Source organism: Filicampus tigris, chromosome 4 (assembly GCF_054856515.1).
Source record: "Filicampus tigris isolate MCC_2025a chromosome 4, RoL_Ftig_1.0, whole genome shotgun sequence".
In the NCBI taxonomy this organism is placed as follows: Eukaryota; Metazoa; Chordata; class Actinopteri; order Syngnathiformes; family Syngnathidae; genus Filicampus; species Filicampus tigris.
Genome location: NC_141220.1, coordinates 11582869 through 11605570, shown reverse-complemented (window position 1 = coordinate 11605570; position 22702 = coordinate 11582869). Strand labels below are relative to the sequence as shown.

Genomic DNA, 22702 nt, shown 5'->3' with positions numbered 1-22702 from the left:
CACATACAAGGCTGCAAAAAAGTCTATTATGTCAAACATAATTGAACGCCTGCGCCGAGTCGGTAATCGCAGATAACACGGACGATATTCAATAAGGCGACTCGGCCTTTTCATTTGCATTATCAATGGCTACTGGTCTGAGTGCCATCTTTCAATTATCATTCTTTCTTAAGGGTTTTATTCTGCTTGTCAGGCGTGAGTCATCGTCGGGTTCTCCCACAATGTTAGACCAATGTATCCTAAACGTTGGAGGGCCGGGAGCGAGTCTGAGGCAGTAATGAGTTTGTGTGAGAAGACGGGGTCAGGACACAGTGTGTGTGTGTTAATTAATCTGTTCCCGGGTGGGAGGAACTGAAGCGAGATGATGAGATTTAAGAGAGTAAATGGGTGCGCTGCAGCCGAGCTGTCCTCTGTTGAGTGAGCGAGCGGGGTTAGAGGCTGGCCAAATGGCCGTCACCATAGTAACCACAGATAACTTCCCGGGCCCAAGTCTGTCATGTCAGTCAGTCATGACAAGCAAAAGAACACAGCGTCTCCAGCTACCTTTAAAGTAGATACACGCTGCTGTGAAACATTCCAACTTTGTATATGGCACTGAGCCTGAATTTGGACTATTCTGATGGCGTCAACACCTGCCAGTAATATTGTTAGATCCAAAAGTGTGCTTTGAGGGAATAGCACCTGTCAGTGCATTCTGCGCCACTGTCAGCTCGTCTCAATGCGCATATACACCATCCCCTTTATTTTTTCCAAGGGACAGTCTTGGAGTACAGGTGTGTGCCAGATCCGCTGTCTGTGCCCGGGGCTCCTGATGGCATCCAAGCCCCTGTGGTAATCAGCCCACTCCGCCTGCTGCTGCAGCCTGCCTGCCTCCTCCTCCTCCAGTGGCTCGTTTCAGAAACATCTGGTGGTTTACATGCAGCACGCAACACCTGCCAGACGCCTTGCAGGCAGTGGCACCACTCGCGCCCCCAGAGCCAGGCCCGACGTGGCGACGGAGAAATCATCGGCAATTTTAAAGATGAAAGAACTGGAAAATGTGCATGTAACTCTGCAATTAGTCAAAGAGAGATTGCAATAGATTCGATTGGTATGTGACCCCGCCTCTCAAACAAAGTCAGCTCTGATAGGCTCCGGCTCACGCTAATGAGGACAAGCGCTACAGAAAATAGATGGATAGAATTTGAAGTGTCGGTTAATAATGCAAATGGAAATGGCAAATACAAAAAAAATGAAACAAAACACATTCTATGCAGCATTAATTCAGTTTAATAATAGAAGCACAAGGCATTAACATAGATGCTTTTTTTTCTTTATCAAATAACATTTATAAAACTAGTGTGCAAAACATTGTCCTTTTATTCTTCTTCAAGGCTCTGCACCAGTGGATAGTCATAGTCCTTTTTAAATTAAGAAATATAACAAGTATGCATAATTTAAACAGCAAGTTGTAAGCATATACACTATATGTACATTTTTACATAAACAGACCTGGATTTTGTCTCTCCCTCAATTATAAAGTACAGTGAATCTTTTACAGTCAGCAAGAAACTCCAAAGATAGACATAGAAATACATTTAAAAATACAATTTTGCTGTTTGGCAAATTTTTTCTTTAAAGAGCTTTTTAGGGCATTTGGTTGTTTTAAGCTGTTATAAGAAGACCAATTCGAAGTGTCATTTTAAAACCTGGGGCAGGACAGGACAGGACAGGACAGGACTGTACAAATGTAAGAGCTGAACATGCAGTTTACCAGCAAATCAAACCAAAACAAAGTCACAGAAACACAAAATAAATATAGTTGATGAATTTCAAGTTATTTGACCTATAGTTTTTACCTTTTGCCTTTTACACCAAGAGGTGATAAAATTGAGACAGCTGGCACAACAAATTTGGTTGAATATTTTGGACATTCAAATTTGATGCGAAAACACATTAGTTGTATTCTTTAAATACAGAGACAAATACATCAAAATCCTATAGAGTGGATAGACGTCAAATCTTTGTGCTGACACTTTCTACCAGTAGTAGTTCTTGGCATCTTAGTGCATTATACCACATTTTGTATTTGTGTTTTCCACAAATTCTATAGAACTCCATCCAGTTTTCGACTGATGAGAGCACACTAGTGTTTCTCGAGTTCGCACACATACAGCAAGTGGTCCTCCGGAGACTTCCCATGACTCTTGCTCAGGTGAAGTTTGATGGCATGCTTAGTGGCAAATTTACGGACACAGAGCTGGCAGCGGTACACAGAGCCATTACTGCTGCAGTCATCTTGTGGCGACATGTACGACTCCAGGGGTGCTAGCTTCTCAGCGAGAGTGTGGGAGTCCCTGACAGTCTGTTTTGGCGAGAGCTTAGCCAAGTCCCTGATTCGAAAGCCGAGGTGAGATTCCAGGTGACCCACATATGCTGTTGGGGTTCGGATCTGTGAGGCACAGTCACTACAGAAGAATACAGGCTGACCGGAGTCCAAGTTCTTCAGGAACTTGGTTCTGCCGGTTCTTCTTAGCTGGTATTTGACATTAGCCAGCCAGTGGCTAATGGTTGTCATTGAGAGACCTGTGAAACGAGATATGTGCATTCTCTCCTGTGGGCTGAGATCATTGATGACGTATTTCCCCTCAGACGTCTGTCTCAAAGTGGAGGCAAACTGTGCCTGTAGGAGGAGGAGATGCTGGGGGTTCCAGCTGGAGTGTCGACCCTTGCGTTTGTGACCGTGCAGGGCCCCATCGTCATCGTCGCATGCAGAGACCAGGCCCTCGACTTTATCAGTCACCCGTGACCGAGACGCTGGTTTTGGGGTGGGCTGGGATTGTGTCAGGTTTCTTAGCATGTCTGAGATATCAGACAAGGCGTTCTCATGCAAAGGGCTGTTGGATGTATAGGGAGAAACCATTGTTAGCTGTAAAGGGGTGACAAGAGAGGGGGGCGAGATGGAGGAAGCAGTGGATGAGGGTGTTAAGGGAGCCGACGCCACCGATACGCCTTTCTCACTTTTCCCCTTTGTGAGGTCCATAGGCTGGTCATCACTGGACTGACAAAAACTACTGTCAACTACAGTTTCAGGCTTCTTAGTCTGTGGGGGAGGGGCAGCCACAGCGGCCCTCTCGGCTATGCTGTGGCTGAACCTGGAGAGCAGGCTCAGCGGATCTTGGTTTGGCAAGGAGGGCTTGGCTGCTTTCCCCAAATGAATGCTCATTACTGACTGAAGAGCACTTAGGGGATTGACAAAGGGCTGCTCTGGAGGAGAATGGCCAGTGATGACGGCGGTGCTGCGTGTTAAATCGGAGGCATGCGGGGATTTGACTGCTGTCTCTCTCGTGGTTTCTGTTGCCGGGGATGCTCGGTCGCTATGGATTCCCCTGTCACTATTGGCTGGGGTGAGTGCCCTCAATTCCCTAGGTGAGTCAGCCTCTCCACCCTTATGCAATTCACCAGACTCACTTTTGCAGGGGGAGAGGTGTTTCTCCCTTTTGGGAGACAACCGCTTCACTCTTTGCTCAACTTTTGCTACTTTCTCAGTCACTTTTTTCACTAAATCCTCCATAGCTTGGAAGTTGTTGCTGGGAAAGGGGGAAGACTGCGTAAGAGGTGGGCTAATTAGGGGCTGGTTGCTGGAGAGGGAGGACAATGCTCCATCCCCACCGTTAAACAAGAATTTTATTGGGGAGTTCTTTTCAATGCTCCCCGGTTGTAGCTTGATGGCACTGGGGAACTGGTAAGCTGCGTGAATGCTAGGATAGCCCCCCCAGCTTGGATTCCCACTCTGGGCCTTGTTGATAGCCGATGTCACGGTGTTTTCCAGCGATTTCAGGATATCCAAGCCCCCTTTAGGACCCTCCTTCAGGTCCTCTTCAGTAAGGTAGGTATACTTTGAGATGTCATATTTTTCCTCCTTCTCTGCATCTTCCTCCTTCCTGACTGAAATTGCAATTTGTTTTTCATTGCCAAGGTCCTCTTGCTTTGTACACTCCTCCTCAACCTCTTCCCTTTTGATCTCTTTGAGAGGAGGAGAGCTGGAAGGGGGAGTTGAAGTGGTTTGAGGAGGCGGAGGAGAGAAGGTGGACGGTGCCAGTGGGACGGACTGAAATCTTGTCTCCGTAGGTGTGGTCACCCTCCCGGGGTTCGGGGAGGTGGCCTCGAGATGCGTTTTGGCTCGCTTTCCTACAGAGTTCGTCACCCTCAGAAAGTGCCCAGTCACCATCATGTGGGTCCTCAGCTCTTGCAACGTATTGTGTGAACTCCCACACTCCATACATTTGAGGATCTGGAATTTGTTGGATTCAAACTGGCAGGCATAGCTACCACCATTCTGGTGAGCATATCGGTTACTAGAGGCGGTGTAGGGGCTGGAGGAACGTTTTTGTGAGGATTCACTCAAGTCTGAATGCGAGGGCTTGGCTTTTGGGGTTCCTTCTCTAGAACGTGGTGAGGCAGTCAGCTCTAGCCCCAGAAGTCCCCTTTTTTTAGAGGGCAACATTTTAGTGGCCACGGGGGCCACGGGCTCCTTCAGAGGCACTTTCTGGTAGTGTTTGGTCTTGATCATGTGGACGCTAAGGTCCTGCAGAGATTCAAAGGAGTGGCCACAGTACATGCACTTCAAAACCTTCTGGGCATCCTCTTTGCCCTCCATTTCCAAAAGAGACCGTTTGCGGGGCTTGGACCAGCGCTTGGCACCGTTTCCTGATTTCTCCTGGTTGTCATCCCGGTAGTGGCCCGTGTCATTCATATGAACTGTGAGCTCGACCAGTGTGTCGTAAGCAGCACTGCAGCCCTTGCAGCGGAACTTGCTGGCCCCGGTAAAAATTGAACCAAACAACTTGGGATTTTGCCTGTGGAGCTGGACTGTGCTAAAAAGGCTCGGCTCAGAATGGGCAGTATGATGACTCTGTGGAGGCGTTTGTTGGAGCGTCTTTGCCACCGCTGACTGGTGCCAGTCATAGCTGCTACTGCTACAGCTACTACTGCTACTGGTGCTGTTGCTGCGAGTTGGCTTCTCTGTCGAAGCAGATGGTGGCACCTGTATCGGTTTTGTATTAAAGTTCAGCGGTGCCCACAGAGGACTGGTTAGGAAGCTGGAGTAGATGGCCTTCATATGTTCCAAAGTGTCCATACCAACGGGTGGTGTCTTGGTGCCACCATTTAGGGGCACTGTGCCCAAGTTTCCTTCAGCTTTTCTGGTGGGGCTGTCAAAGTCTGAGAGACAATCACTGATCTCGCTCACATGCGACTCGCTGTCCATCTCTTGCCCTGACAGCTCTGCAGCCCCTACTGATTCCTGGTCACATGCTTGGTCCTTGGCAGGCCCGACACTTTTCTCCACAATCTCATCTTTCATGGGAAGGTCATCCTGAGGGGCTGAGGGCAGGTCGCCTGCTTCCGCCTCCTCATCCTCTGCAGGGTGCTTTGTCAGCTCCTCCGGAGAATAGGCTGTAGGGCAAATGGAGACAAAGGGAGAAAGAACAAGATGAGTAAAATTGCAAGGAGTCAACACGCTGTGTTAGAATAACTGAAAAAAGTTTCTCTGCAATGTGTGCCCGAGGACTCCCCGGGATAAATGAGCCATCTGTGTGGGAGCCTTTAAAGCTGAGCTGAGAAATTACAGTCATCCCATTTCACCTCATCAACCGTTGAGGTGTTATTTTCCTCTAGGCGAGCCTGTATTTATATACTACCCCAGCCACATGGAACTTATGCCTCCCCTCCTTTCACTCCCTGTATTGAAGGAAAACAAAAAAAGAAATATCTTGGCAAAAACATAATGCACCATTTTATTTATCTCAGGGCGCAACAGCTTGAAATGAAAACTAAATCTGAAATTAATGAAGCCCAATCTTACTGTGGCATTCTCCTCTGGGGTAATAAATGAGTTGGATCAACCTCCATCTGTCAGTTAATATGTCTGACGCCTCTTCATCTGCCCTTTTCTCTGATCACACACACACTTACAGACGATCGTAATAGCAAACGCTGAAGAGTTCCAAAAGAGGAATGTTTGAATTTTCTTGATGCAAGTTCCACATGTCAGATATGCATACAGTGAGCTGAATAGTTCATTAGCTCTGTAATGTACGTAGTTGGTTGCATGCTACAAATACTTACAGGTTTGAACTACCACGCAATTGAGATTACCCTAATTTGCATGTCATTAAATAGTGCAAAAAATCAAAGAAGACGAAGAGAATGAAATATGACGAAGGACATTATAAGTCAAAATAAAGTGCAGCATTCAAGAAACATGTGAGAAAGAAAAATACTGCCCTCCAAAAAATGCAAGTTAACTAACTCAACAGTGTGCCTGCACATTTTCTTCTTTTACACCGAATGAAAACCTAGCCCAACACAAACTAAAAGAACCTACAAAAAAGCTGCGACTGCTAGTTGTGACAACTTTGATCACTCTGGTAGTCTAAATCCCGCATTTGAACACACAAACACCACGACCAAATTCTGGCGACCGCCCGACCCCCCCACCCCCCACTGCCACAAACACATGCCCTCACACATCCACTCTAAACAAAAATGTCATAGCAGAAATAACTCTCATTTCCAGTGCTAACAGCCAATCTCCAGACATCCATGTGGCTGGCGCTGGTCTGATTTAGGCCCTGGGGGCTAAGTCAGTAGGCAGCTCCACAGTGTCGGCCAGCCTAATGGAGACCTGGCAGGTGCGGCCCACTCTCTGTCCTCCAAGAGATTTGGTTTGTCACTGGGTATCCATTACCTGCCATTCTGGGCTGATAGGCCTCGACAGCCCTGATCAAAAGATGTCGTCGGGCCCCAATCCGTTTGGCAGTCGGTGGCATGTCGCTTGTAAAAAGGGCCAAGCAGGGTGTAAATAAAATGACATGATCACTTCCCTGGCCCCTCATGTTCTGGACACAATTATGATAATGTGGAAGTGGAAGGGAGGGAGGGGTCTGGGAGAATGGAGAAAGGGGCAAGGAGTTCAATTGCTCATGCTCGGGCAAACACGCAAGGGAACATTGCTACCAGGCAAGCGACTGCCCACACCCTCTTTCCTTTTACTTTAGGCTCTCATCCGCTTCTCCTCTGGAAGGAATTGCTGTCAGATTCTCATTTGAAAGAGGAAATCCAGTTAGGATGAGGTAGTCGCTGTAATGTGTTTGTATCCCCGCTAACTAGTCACAGATGTCAGCTTGTATCAGGCGAGGCTGCCACACCATTTGACCAAGTTGTCAGGTCACTTGTCTCTTCCTCAATAAAAAAATTACGCTACATATCTCTGTGCATTGTCTGACAGGTTCATGCATCTACGGTGCCACATTTGCAAGCGTTGCCAAGGCTCTCCAAGTGCTCAAAGTTTGGAGAATAAATTCAATACTTTTAAAGGACTGCAGCCCTATTAATGTTCATTTGTCATTAAGCCTAAATTGCAGAGTGGGGGAGTGAAGTCCAAAAGGACGAGCTATAAAAACCTACAGAGTGTAGTTGTGCTCCCAGGCAATTTAAAATGCAAAACAAAAACCATTATGTCTGAGCGCTATCTGTTAATTTAATCCCCAATGACTGATAATCCATCACGTAGGGCGACAACCACATCCAATTATTCTCCCTGGCTTGACTGACAACAGAGGTGATTTATCAAGCTAATAAAAGGTGATGGGAGTATAGTGGCTCCCTTAATATATATAAAAAAAAAAACAACAACAAAGATTATTAAACTATCTCCTTGATATGAAAGCATATGGTCTACAACCGATATGTGGTGTTGCTAATTTTGTGAACCAACCATCGAGCGGGGGACCAGTACTGATCGGTGGGACATTTGTTATCGGGCAATCAAGTCTCCAAAACTGAAAAAAAAAAACTAAATAAAAAACACCCAATACCTTACTTCCATTTCCAACATCCAATTTTTGTGAATCAGAATTTTCTGCAACGATGCAAACCAAAACAAAATTACGGAGTAGACTTGACATAAAACACACTTGGGTATCATTGTCTCCCATTACCCCTAGATTGAATCGGCTCGTTCGAGAGAAACAAATTAAGGGTTTTAAACTAATTAAAACAACTAAATTCAGATGATTATGATTATTTTTTATTCATTTCTATGTTGGTCCGTCAAAATATTGCGTTGCGTGAAACCAGTCTGTGGCACAGAAGAGATTGAGGACCTCTGGTGCATCAGAAAGTGACAATTCCAGTTGTCATTCAATTAACTCATTCACTGCCAAACATTTTCAGGCCATCTTTTATGCTAATGTTTGGGGAAAAAAGAAAACAAATATAAATAAACTTCTGGGATTGAATGGCTGGACTGTGAAAAGACAAATACATGTCAATGGCAGTTAATGACATGTAACTTAAAAAAATAAAAAATAAAATCCCAGCCCCAAATTTCTTCCTGTTATGGATTTTTTTCCTTTAGAAATATGTTATTCATTGAAAGGTAACATAGTCAAGGACAATACAATACAATCAAATTCAGTATTTTTTTTATTATCATGATATTTTTTATTATTATTATTATTATTATTATTATTATTATTATTATTATTATTATTATTATTATTATTATTATTATTCAGAAGTCGTGGCTTCGATCCTGGCTCCGGCCTCCCTATGTGGAGTTTGCATGTTCTCCCCGTGCCTGCGTGGGTCTTCTCCGGGTACTCCGGTTTCCTCCCACATTCCAAAAACATGCATGGTAATTTGATTGGACTCTCTAAATTGCCCCTAGGTGTGATTGTGTGTGCGGATGTTTGTCTCTGTGTGCGCTGCGATTGGCTGGCAACCAATTCAGGGTGTCCCCCGCCTACTGCCCGAAGACAGCTGGGATAGGCTCCGGCGAACCTTTTGAGGATAAGCGGTATCGATAATGGATGGATGGATTATTATTATTATTTTACTTCCTTATTTTAATATGACTTTGAACCGAAAGTCTCAATACATACCAAATGGCCACAACATTGGGTAGGCCTCTTAAGTTATACACCAGCGCTGAGTTTAATATTATGTGTTGAAGCAGTGGTGTACAAATGCACTTCATCATATTGAAAGGTGGTGTCCCTGTCAGAGAGCTAAGGTAACCCAAATATCAGAAACACCTTTCAGTATGGGTGCAGTTCTCCACCACAGCAAACTATAACCATAGTAATAAAACTTTGCCAAAATAATCTCTTTTTGACTCTGTCAATATTAACTAAGGGTTGACTTGATATCCTCACAAAGGCCATTTTTTTTGATTCACTACTTGTAGTATTTTAAGGTTTGCAGCCCTACCTCATTGATGCTTTGAGGCATCTGAATGTGAATCGCACACAGAAAACTGCAATTCACCGTCTGATACATGGCCCCAAATCCACCTCGTGTTTGTCAAAATAAAGTTAGTCAGTCCGTTAGGACAGCACCCTTCCTGCCCAAACACAATTGTACACGCACATGAATGCAAGCGATGAGGAAAGACAGTCTCATCTTGGCATGCAGGAAGCATTCCTGTGGAGTATCATTTACGTAAACATGAGGGCCGCTGACCAGGAGGGAGATATGATCTGATAGAAACACTGCAGTGTTGCTCTGACTATCAGGAACAACAGCAGGGATGGGGTGAATAAGCAGGGAGGTGCTGATGCTCTCAATGCCTGATTCGATCCCATGGCTCAGTAGGTTCATTTGGTATTGCTGATAAGACACCAGTCGCTGATTGAACACATTTTTAGTATGTTGAGATTACCAATGAAAATGCAAAATAAGTACTAGACATTCGTGAGTGTTATGAGTGATTATATGGAAACACCCCCAAACAAGCATTTGCTTCTCTTAGAACTCGTTACACTCCTGTCGTTAAATCCTTGTGCTTTTCTAAAACAAGTCCCTAGATGATCCGCATGCTTGTTACTGGTGGGGCCTTCGCAGCTGGGAAAACCATCTGGGGGCCAGATCCCACCCAAGAGCAACGTAGTAAACAGGATGCATCATTAAAAAGCCTACCTGGGTCTGACTCAAACCACAATGTCTTAAAATCAAAAAGGTAAAACTTAATCACAACATAGAAACATTTGCTGCATGTATATTTGCTGATGTAATCTATTCCTTTATTAATTGCTTCAGATCATGTGAAATACAATGTGTACGATGTTTAGTCTTGTTTCTGAGTTTAATTACAGCAATCACCCAGTGAACTGCACTTTGCAGAAATAGCAGCTGGCAGAGGGGAGAGGAAGCTATCTACATGGGTGGTCCCGACATACAGTAAAGTTGACTGAAACTGTTAGGATATGGTAGTGAGTTTCAAGAACTGAACAAATAGATTTAGCCAAATTTTCATCTTGGGAATTCTTCAGTGAAAAGTGCAGCATAAATAAAGTTTAAAGGAAGTTCCAGAGAGTTGCCAAGATGATGTTTGATGATTTGAAGGCAGGGCTCTGACCGCAGAAAGTTCAACGCTGTCCCAACATGAAGTGCGTTTCTTAACATTTGTGCAATATTCCAACCCTGCACCCTTAAACCAACATTGAGGGGCTCTTGCCCACAGGAAACCGCCCCTACATGCAACAGGACAGGAAGTAACCTCAGTTACAATTAAACAACAAGCAGCAATCTGCAAACTTCAACCTCTTATAACAAATTTCCTTGCAGCCTAAAACTTTTTAACAAGGTTTGCATAATTACAGTCCTGCCAAAATAGCAGCAGTTCAATAACATACAGGCTGACTATATCTCTATTGCACACATTTCAAAATAATCCACGGATACAGTAGGACAAAAACATCATAAGAGAAAATCTTTCAAGTAATTATTACATTATCTATCTATCTATCTATCTATCTATCTATCTATCTATCTATCTATCTATCTATCTATCTATCTATCTATCTATCTATCTATCTCATGGAATTTATCCTCAAATAAAGGTCAGCTCCCTACAACTTTTAGCTTTACTGAGGTCACACATTTTTATGCTCCACAGTCATTCACTCTTGTGCTGTGACATTATGCTAACACAATCATGTTTATTTACTGTGATCATTCAGCCTTTGTCATTTGTTATTTGTGTGCATGTGAGTTCTCTACCCCCTGATGGCATTGTGAATACATTGTGTCCGCTGATTGTAGTGCAGGATGTGTGATACGGGAGATGGGAAAAACAGAGAGATTATTCTGGCCTCAAGCAAAGTTTAGGGCTGAAACCTTGTCAGTGGACCTCACATGGTGGGGGGGTGTTGCGGGAACTGTATACTGTATATGAGTGTGTCTGTGTGATTGAGGGATTGAGAGCGAGAGAGAGACAGAAAGAAAGAAAGAAAGAAAGAATGAAAGAAATTAAGAAAGAAAGAGAGAGAAAGAGAGACTGGATTGTGGTAAACTTTGGATGATAATGCAGCTGACAGGACAGAAAACATATATCACGTGTGTTAAACTAAAGCAGTGTTTCCCAACCTTTATTGAACAAAGGCACGTTTTTCACATTGGAAAAAAATCTCACGGCACACAACTTAGCAAAACGATTCACGAAATGTGAATATACAGGTTAATTATTTACCTTCTGTCATCTAGTGTAAGAGCATTTCATTGTTTTGCCCCACATTATAAGTGGTTGGCATGGATAAATTAACAAAAACTGTTTTATTTACAAAAGAAATTATATATATATATATATATATATATATATATATATATATATATATATATATATATATATATATTATTCATTCATTCTCCATACCGCTTATCCTCACAAGGGTCGCGGGCGTGCTGGAGCCTATCCCAGCTGTCTTTGGGCAGTAGGTGGGGGACACCCTGAATTGGTTGCCAGCCAATCGAAGTGCACACAAAGACAAACATCCACACTCACAATCACACCTTGGGGCAAATTAGAGAGTCCAATCAACTTACCATGCATGTATTTAGAATGTGGGAGGAAACCGGAGTACTCGGAGAAAACCCACGCAGGCACGGGGAGAACATGCAAACTCCACACAGGGAGGCCGGGGCCGGGATCGAACCCACGACCTCTGAACTGTGAGGCGGACGTGCTAAACCAGTCGACCACGGTGCTGCCATTTATTATAACTAATGAAACATATTTATTTCCATTTTCTACTGCTTTGTGCTGTACTCAGGGTCGCAGGGGGTTGGAGTTGATCGCAGCTGACTTTGGGCAAAAGCAGGGTACACACTGGACCGGTCACCTGTCCATCACAGGGCTCTTCATCATTGAAAAGCTGTGGTTTTACCTTCCAGATGAAAATTTAATTGGAATGACAAACATTTTTGTAACATACATTTCCCTGTATGTATGTTGCCTCTCTCTCTGTTTTTTGAGAGAAATTCGGTGGTCTTGTCTTTTCCTCCATGCTCTTCTGACTTTCCTTTACTCTCTGCTGGAGAATTCATTGGTAGACTTCAGCTTTCCTTCTTCCTTCCATCTCTTATTTCTTTATCTTTTTCTTTTTTAAATATTCTTTGGATTTCACTGGGTCATTGTGACCCTTCGCCTGTACTCTGTCTCTGCTAGGCTTTTTGGCATTTTGGTGTTTTTCCCTTCAAATTAAGATAAAATATGAAATAGAATATTCTTAAAATCAGAGGGATCTATGTATGACATATATATCTATGAATTATATTATTTAAAACTTACTTTATTCAAAAAATAAACATCATATTGTCACTACCGAAACCATTATGTCACAACCGAAACCTTTCTGTATGTTTTGGTAGTGACTGTTTCGATTTTATTTTTCCCTTCAAATTAAGATAAAATATAAAATAGAATATTGTTAAAGTCAGAAAGATCTATGTATGACACATGTATCTATGTATTATTTAAAACTTACTCTGTCCCACAATGAAAATCAAATTTTAAAAAAGTCTTCAGACCTTGCATATTTAGTAATATCTTGTTGTAATCTATTTTAACACAAGGCATTAATTGAGATACTATTAAACTAAATGTATAAAAAGTCATCTTTTCTATTTAGGTTCTGTTTCTTGGAAACTTGGTTTGGTATATCTTCGGTACAAAAAAACACATTTTGAAAAGATGACAAGTAAATGGTACCATTTTTTTTTAGAAAAATCAAATAAAAGCGAACCATTCGGGTGACATTCTAAGAAATTACACCAAAATAAAAAATACACTAACAATAAAGATCTCTTAATTTTGTAAATTATTAAGACACTGAAATCTTTAAACACTCAGCAGCACTAGCCTATGACATATCTAAGTATTCAAGTTAAAGGCAAGTTGTCATTTCAGTACATATACACTTTTTGTGATGAAAAAAAATACACACAATAACAGTTACAATTATTGCTAACTGTATTAAAACTCTTTTTATAATGAAATACAGTAACTTTAAAGTGTTTATGAAATGATTACACTTTTTAGGCATTGAAATCTTTGAATGTTCAACAGCATATTGTAACAAATTGGGTTATCTGTGTTGTGGTCGGATTTGTGTTGGGATGTTTCCGAGGTTAATAAATGCAGCAGCGGAGAACGAAGAAGAGAACTATTGTACTTTGTTTTTGGCTAAAAAGACTGCTTGCTTCCTCGTCTAAGAAACATTCAAAGTCACATGATGCCGTTTTAAGTACGTTATTATGTTAGACGTGCTACCTGCAAAATAGCCGCCAATCTCATGTAGCAATGTCGGCACACAACTTTGGGACTTATCCACGTACCTTTCCCCATCGGCGATTTTAACAGGGAAGCCAGAATGTTCCCAAACAGGAGACCGCAGTGTACAGGGGACCTTCGAGCTCTGGCTTGTTTGCGTATGCCATAATAATGCCATTTATCCATGCATTTATCTTTTATCACGGCTTCTGGCGTACTGGCTCCTCTTTTGTGCAGCCACCCTCCTCTCTCGCATGCAACAGTCAATAGCGCGCGTGCGGAAGCTCGCGCTAAAAGTACAAACTGATGAGAAACGGTATGCAAGGTGGACTGAACCGAACATGCCATCCCGAAACGTTTTAATACACCCATGTATATAGTTACACCCCTATATATATATATATATAATATCGTGACATGATGACGACAATATTGTGGCAATTTAAATATATATATATATATATATATATATATATATATATATATATATATATATATATATATATGTATATACATATATATGTATGAGATAGATAGAGAGAGAGAGAGAGAGAGAGAGAAAACCATAAAGAGTAGTGACTAGACAAATCGATTAATCAATATCTCACACCTATCCAAGGTGATAATATAACTTATGAAAACGCGGCGTTACAAAACTTATCTATGTACAACAATGGTCCAATCTCACATTCACATCAAGCCTGCTTTATCCATCGATGTGTCTATTCCAGTGATTCTCAAGCAGTGTGCCGGGGCAAGACATGCCGCGGGAAATTATCAAATTTCACTCAATTGGCTGAAAAATTATTAATAGCAAATAATGTATCTTTGGCCTTCTATCTATAACAGTGACTTACAGTTACAGACATAACAAATAAATGATCATCTTTAATCAGATCATAGAAAGTGTATTATTGACATATGTATCCACTTTTTGTAAAAGAACAAAAAAAAAACAAATGAGATAATTCCATCCATTCATCCATTATCTATACCGCTTATCCTCACAAGGGTCCGAATTTAAAAAATGTGCCTTGGCTCAATAAAGCTTGGGAATCACTGGTCTATTCACATTGTGCCACGGACCTGCTACCTTTTTCATTGCCTCTGCTTTTGTTTACCTCTTTCTTAATTGTGTAGGCCTCATGTAACAAGGCAATCAATGAAACTTTAGGAAGTGTGACTGTCAGTCTGTAACAAGACAGGAGAGAAAAAAAAGACCCAAACTAAACAAGGAATATTTTCAGCATGCAGTTCAAATGAGGTGTCGCAGCACTGATTCGTGTCTTGTACCTAATACTTTGAATAACTTGTCAATGGAGTGTTTTCATAACCGGTTTACACAGCGGGCTTTCCAAATACTGTACCCCGTGAACCTTAGTGTAAGAAAGCCTCAGCCATATCATGTCAAGTGTGGAAGTAGAATGGTTTGTATGACTTTGTGTTTAAGTGTTGACCTTTTACTAGTATTGATGTGGATACATGTAAGAGTCATATGTCTTTAGGGGATTAGGGTAGGAGAGAATTTTCGCTGCCTCAAGTTACAATCTTCCAGTACCCCAAACTGTGAATTATTGTACTCCAAGGTGAGTGTACCTCATCTATGGCTAATAGGGTAGTAATAGGTTTCCAAACTATAAAAATGTCAAAGATGAAAAAATCTGTACCTCTAACCATACCCCCCAGTGACAAATTATATGATTTGGACTTTTCTGAGTGTATTGCTGTGAAAATGTATAATCTCGAGTCAGGGTAACTGTAGCATGCAGTTTATCCCAAATTAGATGGATTTTGTTTTCGTAAGGCCTAAAAAGTGGGACTAAAGATGAATCGCAGGGTAAGGGTGGAGTATAGAGGGGTGGGGAAGTTAAGACACAGACAACATAACCCCTTTCCCATCACGCAGCTGCTGCCATGATTGCCTAGCAACGAGGAGGTGATGGACACAGCTTGAAGATGGATTGCCACCATAAATCTCCAGGCATAGGAAAAGGTGAAAGACACACACATAAAAACGGATTTTGTGCCAAACCTGGATTTTTACATTGACAAAACATTTGATTCTTTGCAGTAAACTACTAACACAACTGTAGTTGGTGCCTGTGGCTGTTTGGTGGTTGGACAGTGTTGAAAGGGCTCCACTTATTGGATATATAGTATATGTTGGCACGCAAAGTATAAACTGGGGAATCCGTATCTTGCTAAATCTTAATAGGCGCATCGGAGCGTTTGAGATCCAACCACAACACCATGACCATTCCATCTCCCGAATTTACCTGCAAATCACATTACTTGGCAATTTTAGGTCGTAATGATCAGTTGACGGACTTTGGGGAAAGAGGGACATCATTTCAATAGGAGTCGGTTCATATCTAGTAAAGACTGAACAGATACATGTAGATTTGTATTCCTATCTGTGTTTCATGGCCAAAAAGTTGGAGATATTATTTCTGGAACGTAAAACGGTGAATTTCACTTCAAGGAAACATCAATTAAAACACATGGACTCTTTATCTTGATGAATAAGGGCATGCCCAGATGTGACTGGTCACAAACTCTCACTCGGTTCCTTGCGATCCCTTGAAGTTCTGATTTCTGTTTTCCGAGATTACACCTTTCATATAGCAACTCTCCAATGCTGCAAGTGTAGTTTCGGTATAAACATCCCTGGGCTATCTGATTATGGTCTACTGCTGCGGCACTGGTGTCTAGTAACACTCAGAGAGAGAGCTCAGCCATCCATCACACAGTGAGTGTCTGTCTAAGGCTTTCCACCCTGCTTCTTCTCGTCCTGGCTCTCCAGTTACAGCCGTACACGACCAGCCTAAATAATATTCTTCATGATAAATGGCACTATAAGCCCGGTATCCATCATTAATCTGATTTTTAAAGAAGCATCCATCTTTCAGAGAGCCCGTTAGGGCCATGGGAGAGCAGAGCAGTCCGGGTTCATTTAAAGGCCAGGCTGCTGAGTGAGTGATACCTGTCAGCCCGGCTCATCAGGGAACAGCAAGCACACACACACACACACACACACACACACACACACACATACCACATTAAACGCTGGCGCCATATGGTCACACACATACACGCACGCAAACACACACGCAGGCGCACACACAAAGCCTGTCTGAAAGAGCTCGGTTTGTATATGTTTTGCGTCCCCAAAAACAAATCAAACACTTGTTGGGGCTGTGCGCAAGTACATTATTGTTCCCTACATAAAGATGTCTTCAGTCATTGAGGAACATTCTGTCACTCGTCAAAACGTTCACTTAGGGTAACTCAATCGTCTCCTCCACCTTAGTCCAACTTCTTGAAGCGTTCAAGAAAGCTTCCCAGGAAAATCACTCAAACGTCAGCATAAAAAAGTAGCCTTTCCTTGCACATCATTTCTCTTCTGACCGTTCAACTCCTTCCCTATTCTTCCGTCTTCCTTTTGTCCCTCTGTTTTTCACTCTCTCGCAGCCTACCACACCATACGCGTCCACCTCCCTCCCATGTGTGTCTGCTAAAGCCAGTTTGATAAATGACACACGTCACCATGTCAGAAGCGAAGGGTGGGTCAGTGATAAATGACTCTGTTGAAAAGGAAATCGGCTCTCTGGCATGGCCGGGCTATTCTCCTCCTGGATTGGGTTTCAGGCCCCCCAAAGAACAGCGGAGCTCAGTTTCCCCAAAATGAGCACACATCCCGCCAGGCTGTCTTGCTCTGCGAGGACTGAGAGTGGATGGGGCGGTGGAGCTTGGAGTGCTACAGTGCGTCCCAATTGTCGCTACAGTGCAGCTGCATCTATCACAAGAGCGGTGTGACTATTTTTACAAAGCCTGCTACTCAGTGCCCAGACAGCAGTCCCTGCTGAAAACCTCGTCTGGAAGCACTGAAAGCTGGGAGAGCGGATGGCTCACAGTTTTCTATTTGTGACCCTGCGCTTCTTTCTTATCCCAGAGCCCAACCCGATGGCCTGACATCTGTCAAGTGTGCGTTAAAAAGCAGAGGAGGGCCACTTTACAGCCCCACTTTTCGTCTCTTTTTCATCAACCCCTACACCGACACCTCCTCCTCGGCCTCCCCCACTTTGCCTTTTCTCATCTTCTGCAATCACTTCCTGGCGGGGTAGCAATGTTATCATTACCCGGGCAGGATTTATGGATTCAAGGCCCATGGCAAAAACAAAAAGGCATCTGTCAATACCAGTGGGAAACACTCCGTCAGCCTTCCTCCTTCCACTAGTGCTCACAGCCTCATTAGGTATGCACTTATCAGACACATAGATCACAGACGTGACTCAACTTCAACGGAATCCAGCCAAAAGACTTTCATTAGCGAGGAGGCCTGCAAGGCCCAAACATTTACTTACACCTGTGAATAAAAGGAGGGGCGTTGTTGTTTAAAAGTCGGTCGGTTGACCCCCGCTGCTCCTGTAAGGCCACACTTCTCACAGATAAAACAGCAGGTGGGCAGAGAGAAATGCAAACACCTCATTTCACTTTTACAACGGGGACAACGACACGTGTGCGCAATGTGTGCTCCGCGTACTTATGTTTGGGTTGCTAACTTGCCATATGGAAAGAAGACACAAGGTGATCCAAGCAAGTGGGCTGCGGTTACAAATACCTCACTGCCCGTCTATCCCAACCACACACAGCATGAGCCAAGCCAACAAGTCAGAAAGTAGATGCCCAATGATGTGCACACACGCACGTGCTCATGAGTGATGGCTGCCAGTCTGGCACTTATAAATCTGAGCCTGCAGAAACTGGAGACCGTTACCATGGAGGGCGTTCCAAACTGGATCAGCTCCCCTGGCCCTCTTTGTGTCTCAAAAACAGTCACACAGTAAATAGAAAATCCAGCATCGCTTTCCCTAATGGTGGCTTTCCTGTGCAAAATATTAGGGATACCGCAAGGACTTGGCAGACATACTGCACGTGTTCTCATTGGAGTAACTGTGGATTTGCTGCGTTGTAAAGCCATTGTTGACTGTTTGCTAAGTCTGTGAATTATTGCAACGGTCTTGCGTCGGCCACAAAGAATGAGGGGTCTTAAGGCCTGGATACACCAATCCGACGTCGGAGGTCGAGACGCGCCGTGGCGTCTGATTGCGCCGTCTGATTGGTGTAGTGACTCTTAGCGTCGGACCCCATTTGGAAGCATCTGGTGGGCGTTTCAGCATGTTGAATCGGCGTCGTGACATTTGGTCACTCTGATTGGCTGTTAGCTAGCAAACGGGAAGTGACAAATGCGGATAAACAGTGAGCACGCCTTTGCCGCCTTAATCTTTTTACAAGTACAAGAGCGAGGGTTGACAATGTAAGTATTTCACGATACTGTGTCAAGAACGTGAGGGTTTACTTTGCGTGGGAGTTCACCACGAGCGAAGAATATGGCTGAATGCATCGTTTACGTTTTTATAATCCGCCCCCGGTGGGATTTTTCTAACAATGAGGAATAGTGGCTACCGCCGCCGATGGTAAGGAGGGGTATTGCATCTCACGCATGCGCAGAAGGTACTTTAATGGTCAGTGTCGCTGTCTGTCTTTGCGGTGTATTTTTCCAGCGTGACGTGCCGACAGCCGGCCCGACGCCACAGGGGGTGAGCGTCGGTCACAGTTGGCCAACGTCAGATTGGTCTATCTAGGCCTTTACTTACACAAACACGTTTGCTCAGTTTGGCTACAAAGCCGCCTGCCCCCGGTTGTTAAGAACACTCAGACCTGATGCAGGTACGCGGCCCATTTGTCACCTGCAGCGCAAAATTGAGTTACAGCGCAACCAAAGGCGAGCAGCTCTGTGTAATATCAAGTTGATTACATCAAAGTGGTGGCAAACCTCATTCGGCCGGGCACCCCGAGCTTGTCATCTCCAATCACAAGGCCTGTCAGGACTCCATCAGCCTCTCGGCTAATTGGACCGATGCTAATGAAGCAGGCTAAACAAGTTTTCTACTGTGGAGACTGAGACTCGCCCAGAAGATGGCAAGAGAGGGAGAGAGTGTGTGTGCTTGCGTGTGTGCTTGAGAGACAATGAGAGAGCAAAGCAGGGTGTGCGCCTGTGTGTGTATGGGGGAGGTAGATTTTTCATGCAAGTCTCAAGGTTGCAGTGGGCCGACTCTCCCCCTAAGTCCCTAATCAAGGCCCATCATCTGTCATCCTTTTCTTTGCTCTCTCTATCACCACGCTCTGTGCTGCAATCAATTCATCATCACCCTTTGTGTGCCACTGAACAGTTGACAACTTTATAACTTGCAGCTGCACAGGCTGACTGACAGGGGTGCAAGGGGAGTGTGGAAAAAAAAAATGAAGAAAATGGATGGATGAATGAATGCACAAAGAAGCGTAGTTTCAGCGAGGAAAAAAAAAGTTGTTTTCTACAAACACCAAACGATCTGTATTACAGCCCTTTTATTCCCTTTCAACAACAGACAAACAGCCGTGTAGCGGGCAGGAGGAGAGCGAGAGAGGAGGAGGAACAAAATATCCTTCTCACTGATCTGAAATCAGAAAGCTTTCAGTCATTCTTTATGTGCTCCCCGCGGCCACTCTGAGCCAGTGAGCATGTACATTAGGCTGGGGCATTTTGATGAAATAAAAGCCCGGGCCAGCTTATGGCTAAACAGAATGGGAGCACTCACTCAGCCTGTCTCTGATTGACCATTAAAACCATTGATGAATGGGCCTGTCAGGGTGGAGACAATTAAATCAAACATGAAACAAAGCCGTTGTGGCGGCCCGGTCTGACAGAGCAAACCCATTCCTCCCCTCCATTACATAGCACACAGCTCCTTTTACAACCCCTTACCCGCTCCTCCCACCTCCCCTGGCCACTGTGTGAGTGTGTGTGTTCAAAGTGAACGTGTGCACACGGGGCTGTGATGTTTTCAGTGCGTTTGTGTGTCTGTGTGACGTTCCGAGCCAGGTTCAAGCAAGCATGGGTACAATTGTATGCATGCTAATGACTTTTAGGAACAATCCATTCAGGCTTAAGAGTTTTCAAAGCACTGCTTTTCGACAGGTATAATGTCAAGAGTGTGCACTACTGTCTCCCGGTTAAGGAAGGGCAAACTAATGCGTGGAATCGATTATTACAAAATCAGTCTCGTGTGGAATGGATTTTTTTATTAAATGCGTCTTGATTGAATTGGGGCAAAATGGGAGTGCACAACTTGGCTGCAACCAGCAGAGGTGCCACTGATTCAATCTCGGCTAGTGTGTGCTCTAAAGAATAGTAACATGAGCTCAATCAGCTATGGGAAGATGCGCTACATTCATGAAGAAAAAGCTTTCGGGGCAGCATTATTATGCTCAGTTCTCAAATTTCAGCCAAATACAACAAACACAAATAACGGGCCAACCTCCCACTTTCATACCGTTTATTGTCATTCGGGTCGCAGGAGAGCTGGAGCCTATTATCCTAGCTGACTTTTGGTGAGAAGCAGGACAAACGAACATCCACACTACATCTAAGGACAATTTATAGTCTTCAAGTGACCTAGTGAGCATATTTTTGGAATGTGGGAGGAAGAAAGAGTACACAGAGAACATGCAAACTCAACACAGGAGGCCGGAGTTCAGATTCAATATCCCAATCTCGGAAATATAAGGAGGAATTGCTACCCAGTAACCCACTGTGCTGTCCAAAAATAACGTAGATCACTAAAATTAAATAACACAAAATGAAAATAAAGTTTTTCCATTGCCACATGCCCGGTCAAAGATTCTAATCAAATATCATTGTGACTTTTTCAGGTTTCTGATTAGCTAAAATGACAGTCAGGGGCTATAGCGCCACCTGTTGTTTTAAGATGCAGTTGACAGCCTGTAAATGCGTTATTACTGTGTAAGTACATTTTGGGTTAGTGATTAAAAAAAAAATAAACTGCAAGAATGCGCTGTCTAAAAAGAAAACAACAAAGTGTGGACATTGCATCGGTGTGAAACCACTCTCCCCTTCTCACTTTTTTGTCAGTCACTTGACTATCAGTTAGTGTGCTAGAGCGGAGGCAAAAAAAAAAAAGTCCACAGATCCTTTGAAAGTGGTTTAAACGTGACGTCAGGGGCCTGCAGCACATGGTGGGAAGTGATTTTCTGATGCAAATCGGGAGGGATCACATCAAAGCCGCGTGACAGCCAATCAATCAACCGTCAAATCGGACATGGCAACTGTCGATTATGGCTCCTTCCAGCCCACGAAACTTCCATTGTCTGCTCCGAAATTGTTTATCTTGTCAAGAGAGAGAGAAAGGACGGCACGGATCCGACTTAGTTTTTTAGCTTGTGTAAAGAAGTTGTGTCAGCAGGATGAAGCGGCTCGCTCCGTCCACCCTATTATTACACCTATGAACGGTAAAGACGCTCAACTCAGTCATTCTTAACGGCCTACGAAGTGAAATAAACACAATATGAGGCGCTTAAACGCTATTTGGACACACGCGTGATAGTGAGCTACGTACCTGGCGCGCGCTTGGGCGCCTCTTGTTTCCTCCGTGGCATTTGTGGCAGTGTTTGTGGGGATTTCCGCCAAACTCCTCCTTTTTCTCCGCACGCGACAAAGCCACTCGCCGTGTTCGGGAAGATCCACCTTCCGCTCAGAGAGAAAGCTTGATGCCTCGGCACAACACCGAGGAGTCCGCCGGAGAGGAACAAGTCATCATGCTTTTGGGGTTGGAGGTGGCGCGTTCACGTCAGTAACGTTGTCGGCGTGTTGTTGAGCTCGAAGGTGTCACACAAGCAGAAGCACGCGCACGCGCTCGGACACACACCACCCAGCTTGCGTCCAAGCAGCTCGGCCGCCTGCTCTGGTAACAAGCAAACTTGGGGGAAGAAGAGAGATGATCGCGTCACTCAAAGTGGAGAATGGGCAAACCCACCGCCCCGTTAACTCTTTGCTTGTCAGGCTGAGCTGCGAGAGGACGCCTCCCCCTCTCTCCCCACTCATTTCCACAAGTATCCTCCTACCTCTGCTGGACGCGTGAGTCACATCACATCTCCATTTTTTTTTCCTTTCGTCAATTTTTAAAAATATTTTACAAAATATCCAGCATCGTGATGAAAACAATCTGGATGACATTCTCGTGATACAATAAAACTCTAAACATGGAATTA

General features: G+C 43.9%; 1 protein-coding gene across 1 annotated transcript; it reads right to left on the bottom strand.

Annotated features, from left to right (window-relative positions):
* Window positions 1-1252: 1252 nt before the first annotated feature.
* Window positions 1253-22466, bottom strand: tshz3a (teashirt zinc finger homeobox 3a). The gene is made up of 2 exons (XM_086029376.1): window positions 22051-22466; window positions 1253-5436 (listed from the first exon to the last, which is right to left on the bottom strand). The coding sequence occupies exons 1-2, from the start codon at window positions 22088-22090 to the stop codon at window positions 2126-2128; spliced, it is 3351 nt and encodes a 1116-aa protein (XP_085885502.1). The 5' UTR covers window positions 22091-22466; the 3' UTR covers window positions 1253-2125.
* Window positions 22467-22702: the final 236 nt, after the last annotated feature.

Bases quoted from the DNA above. Each gene is read 5' to 3' on its own strand.
- tshz3a (XM_086029376.1), bottom strand. From the start codon at position 22,090: ATGCCACGGAGGAAACAAGAGGCGCCCAAGCGCGCGCCAG. The intron at 5,437-22,050 runs GTACGTAGCTCA...TTTGCCCTACAG, and splicing joins GGCGCCCAAGCGCGCGCCAG to CCTATTCTCCGGAGGAGCTG.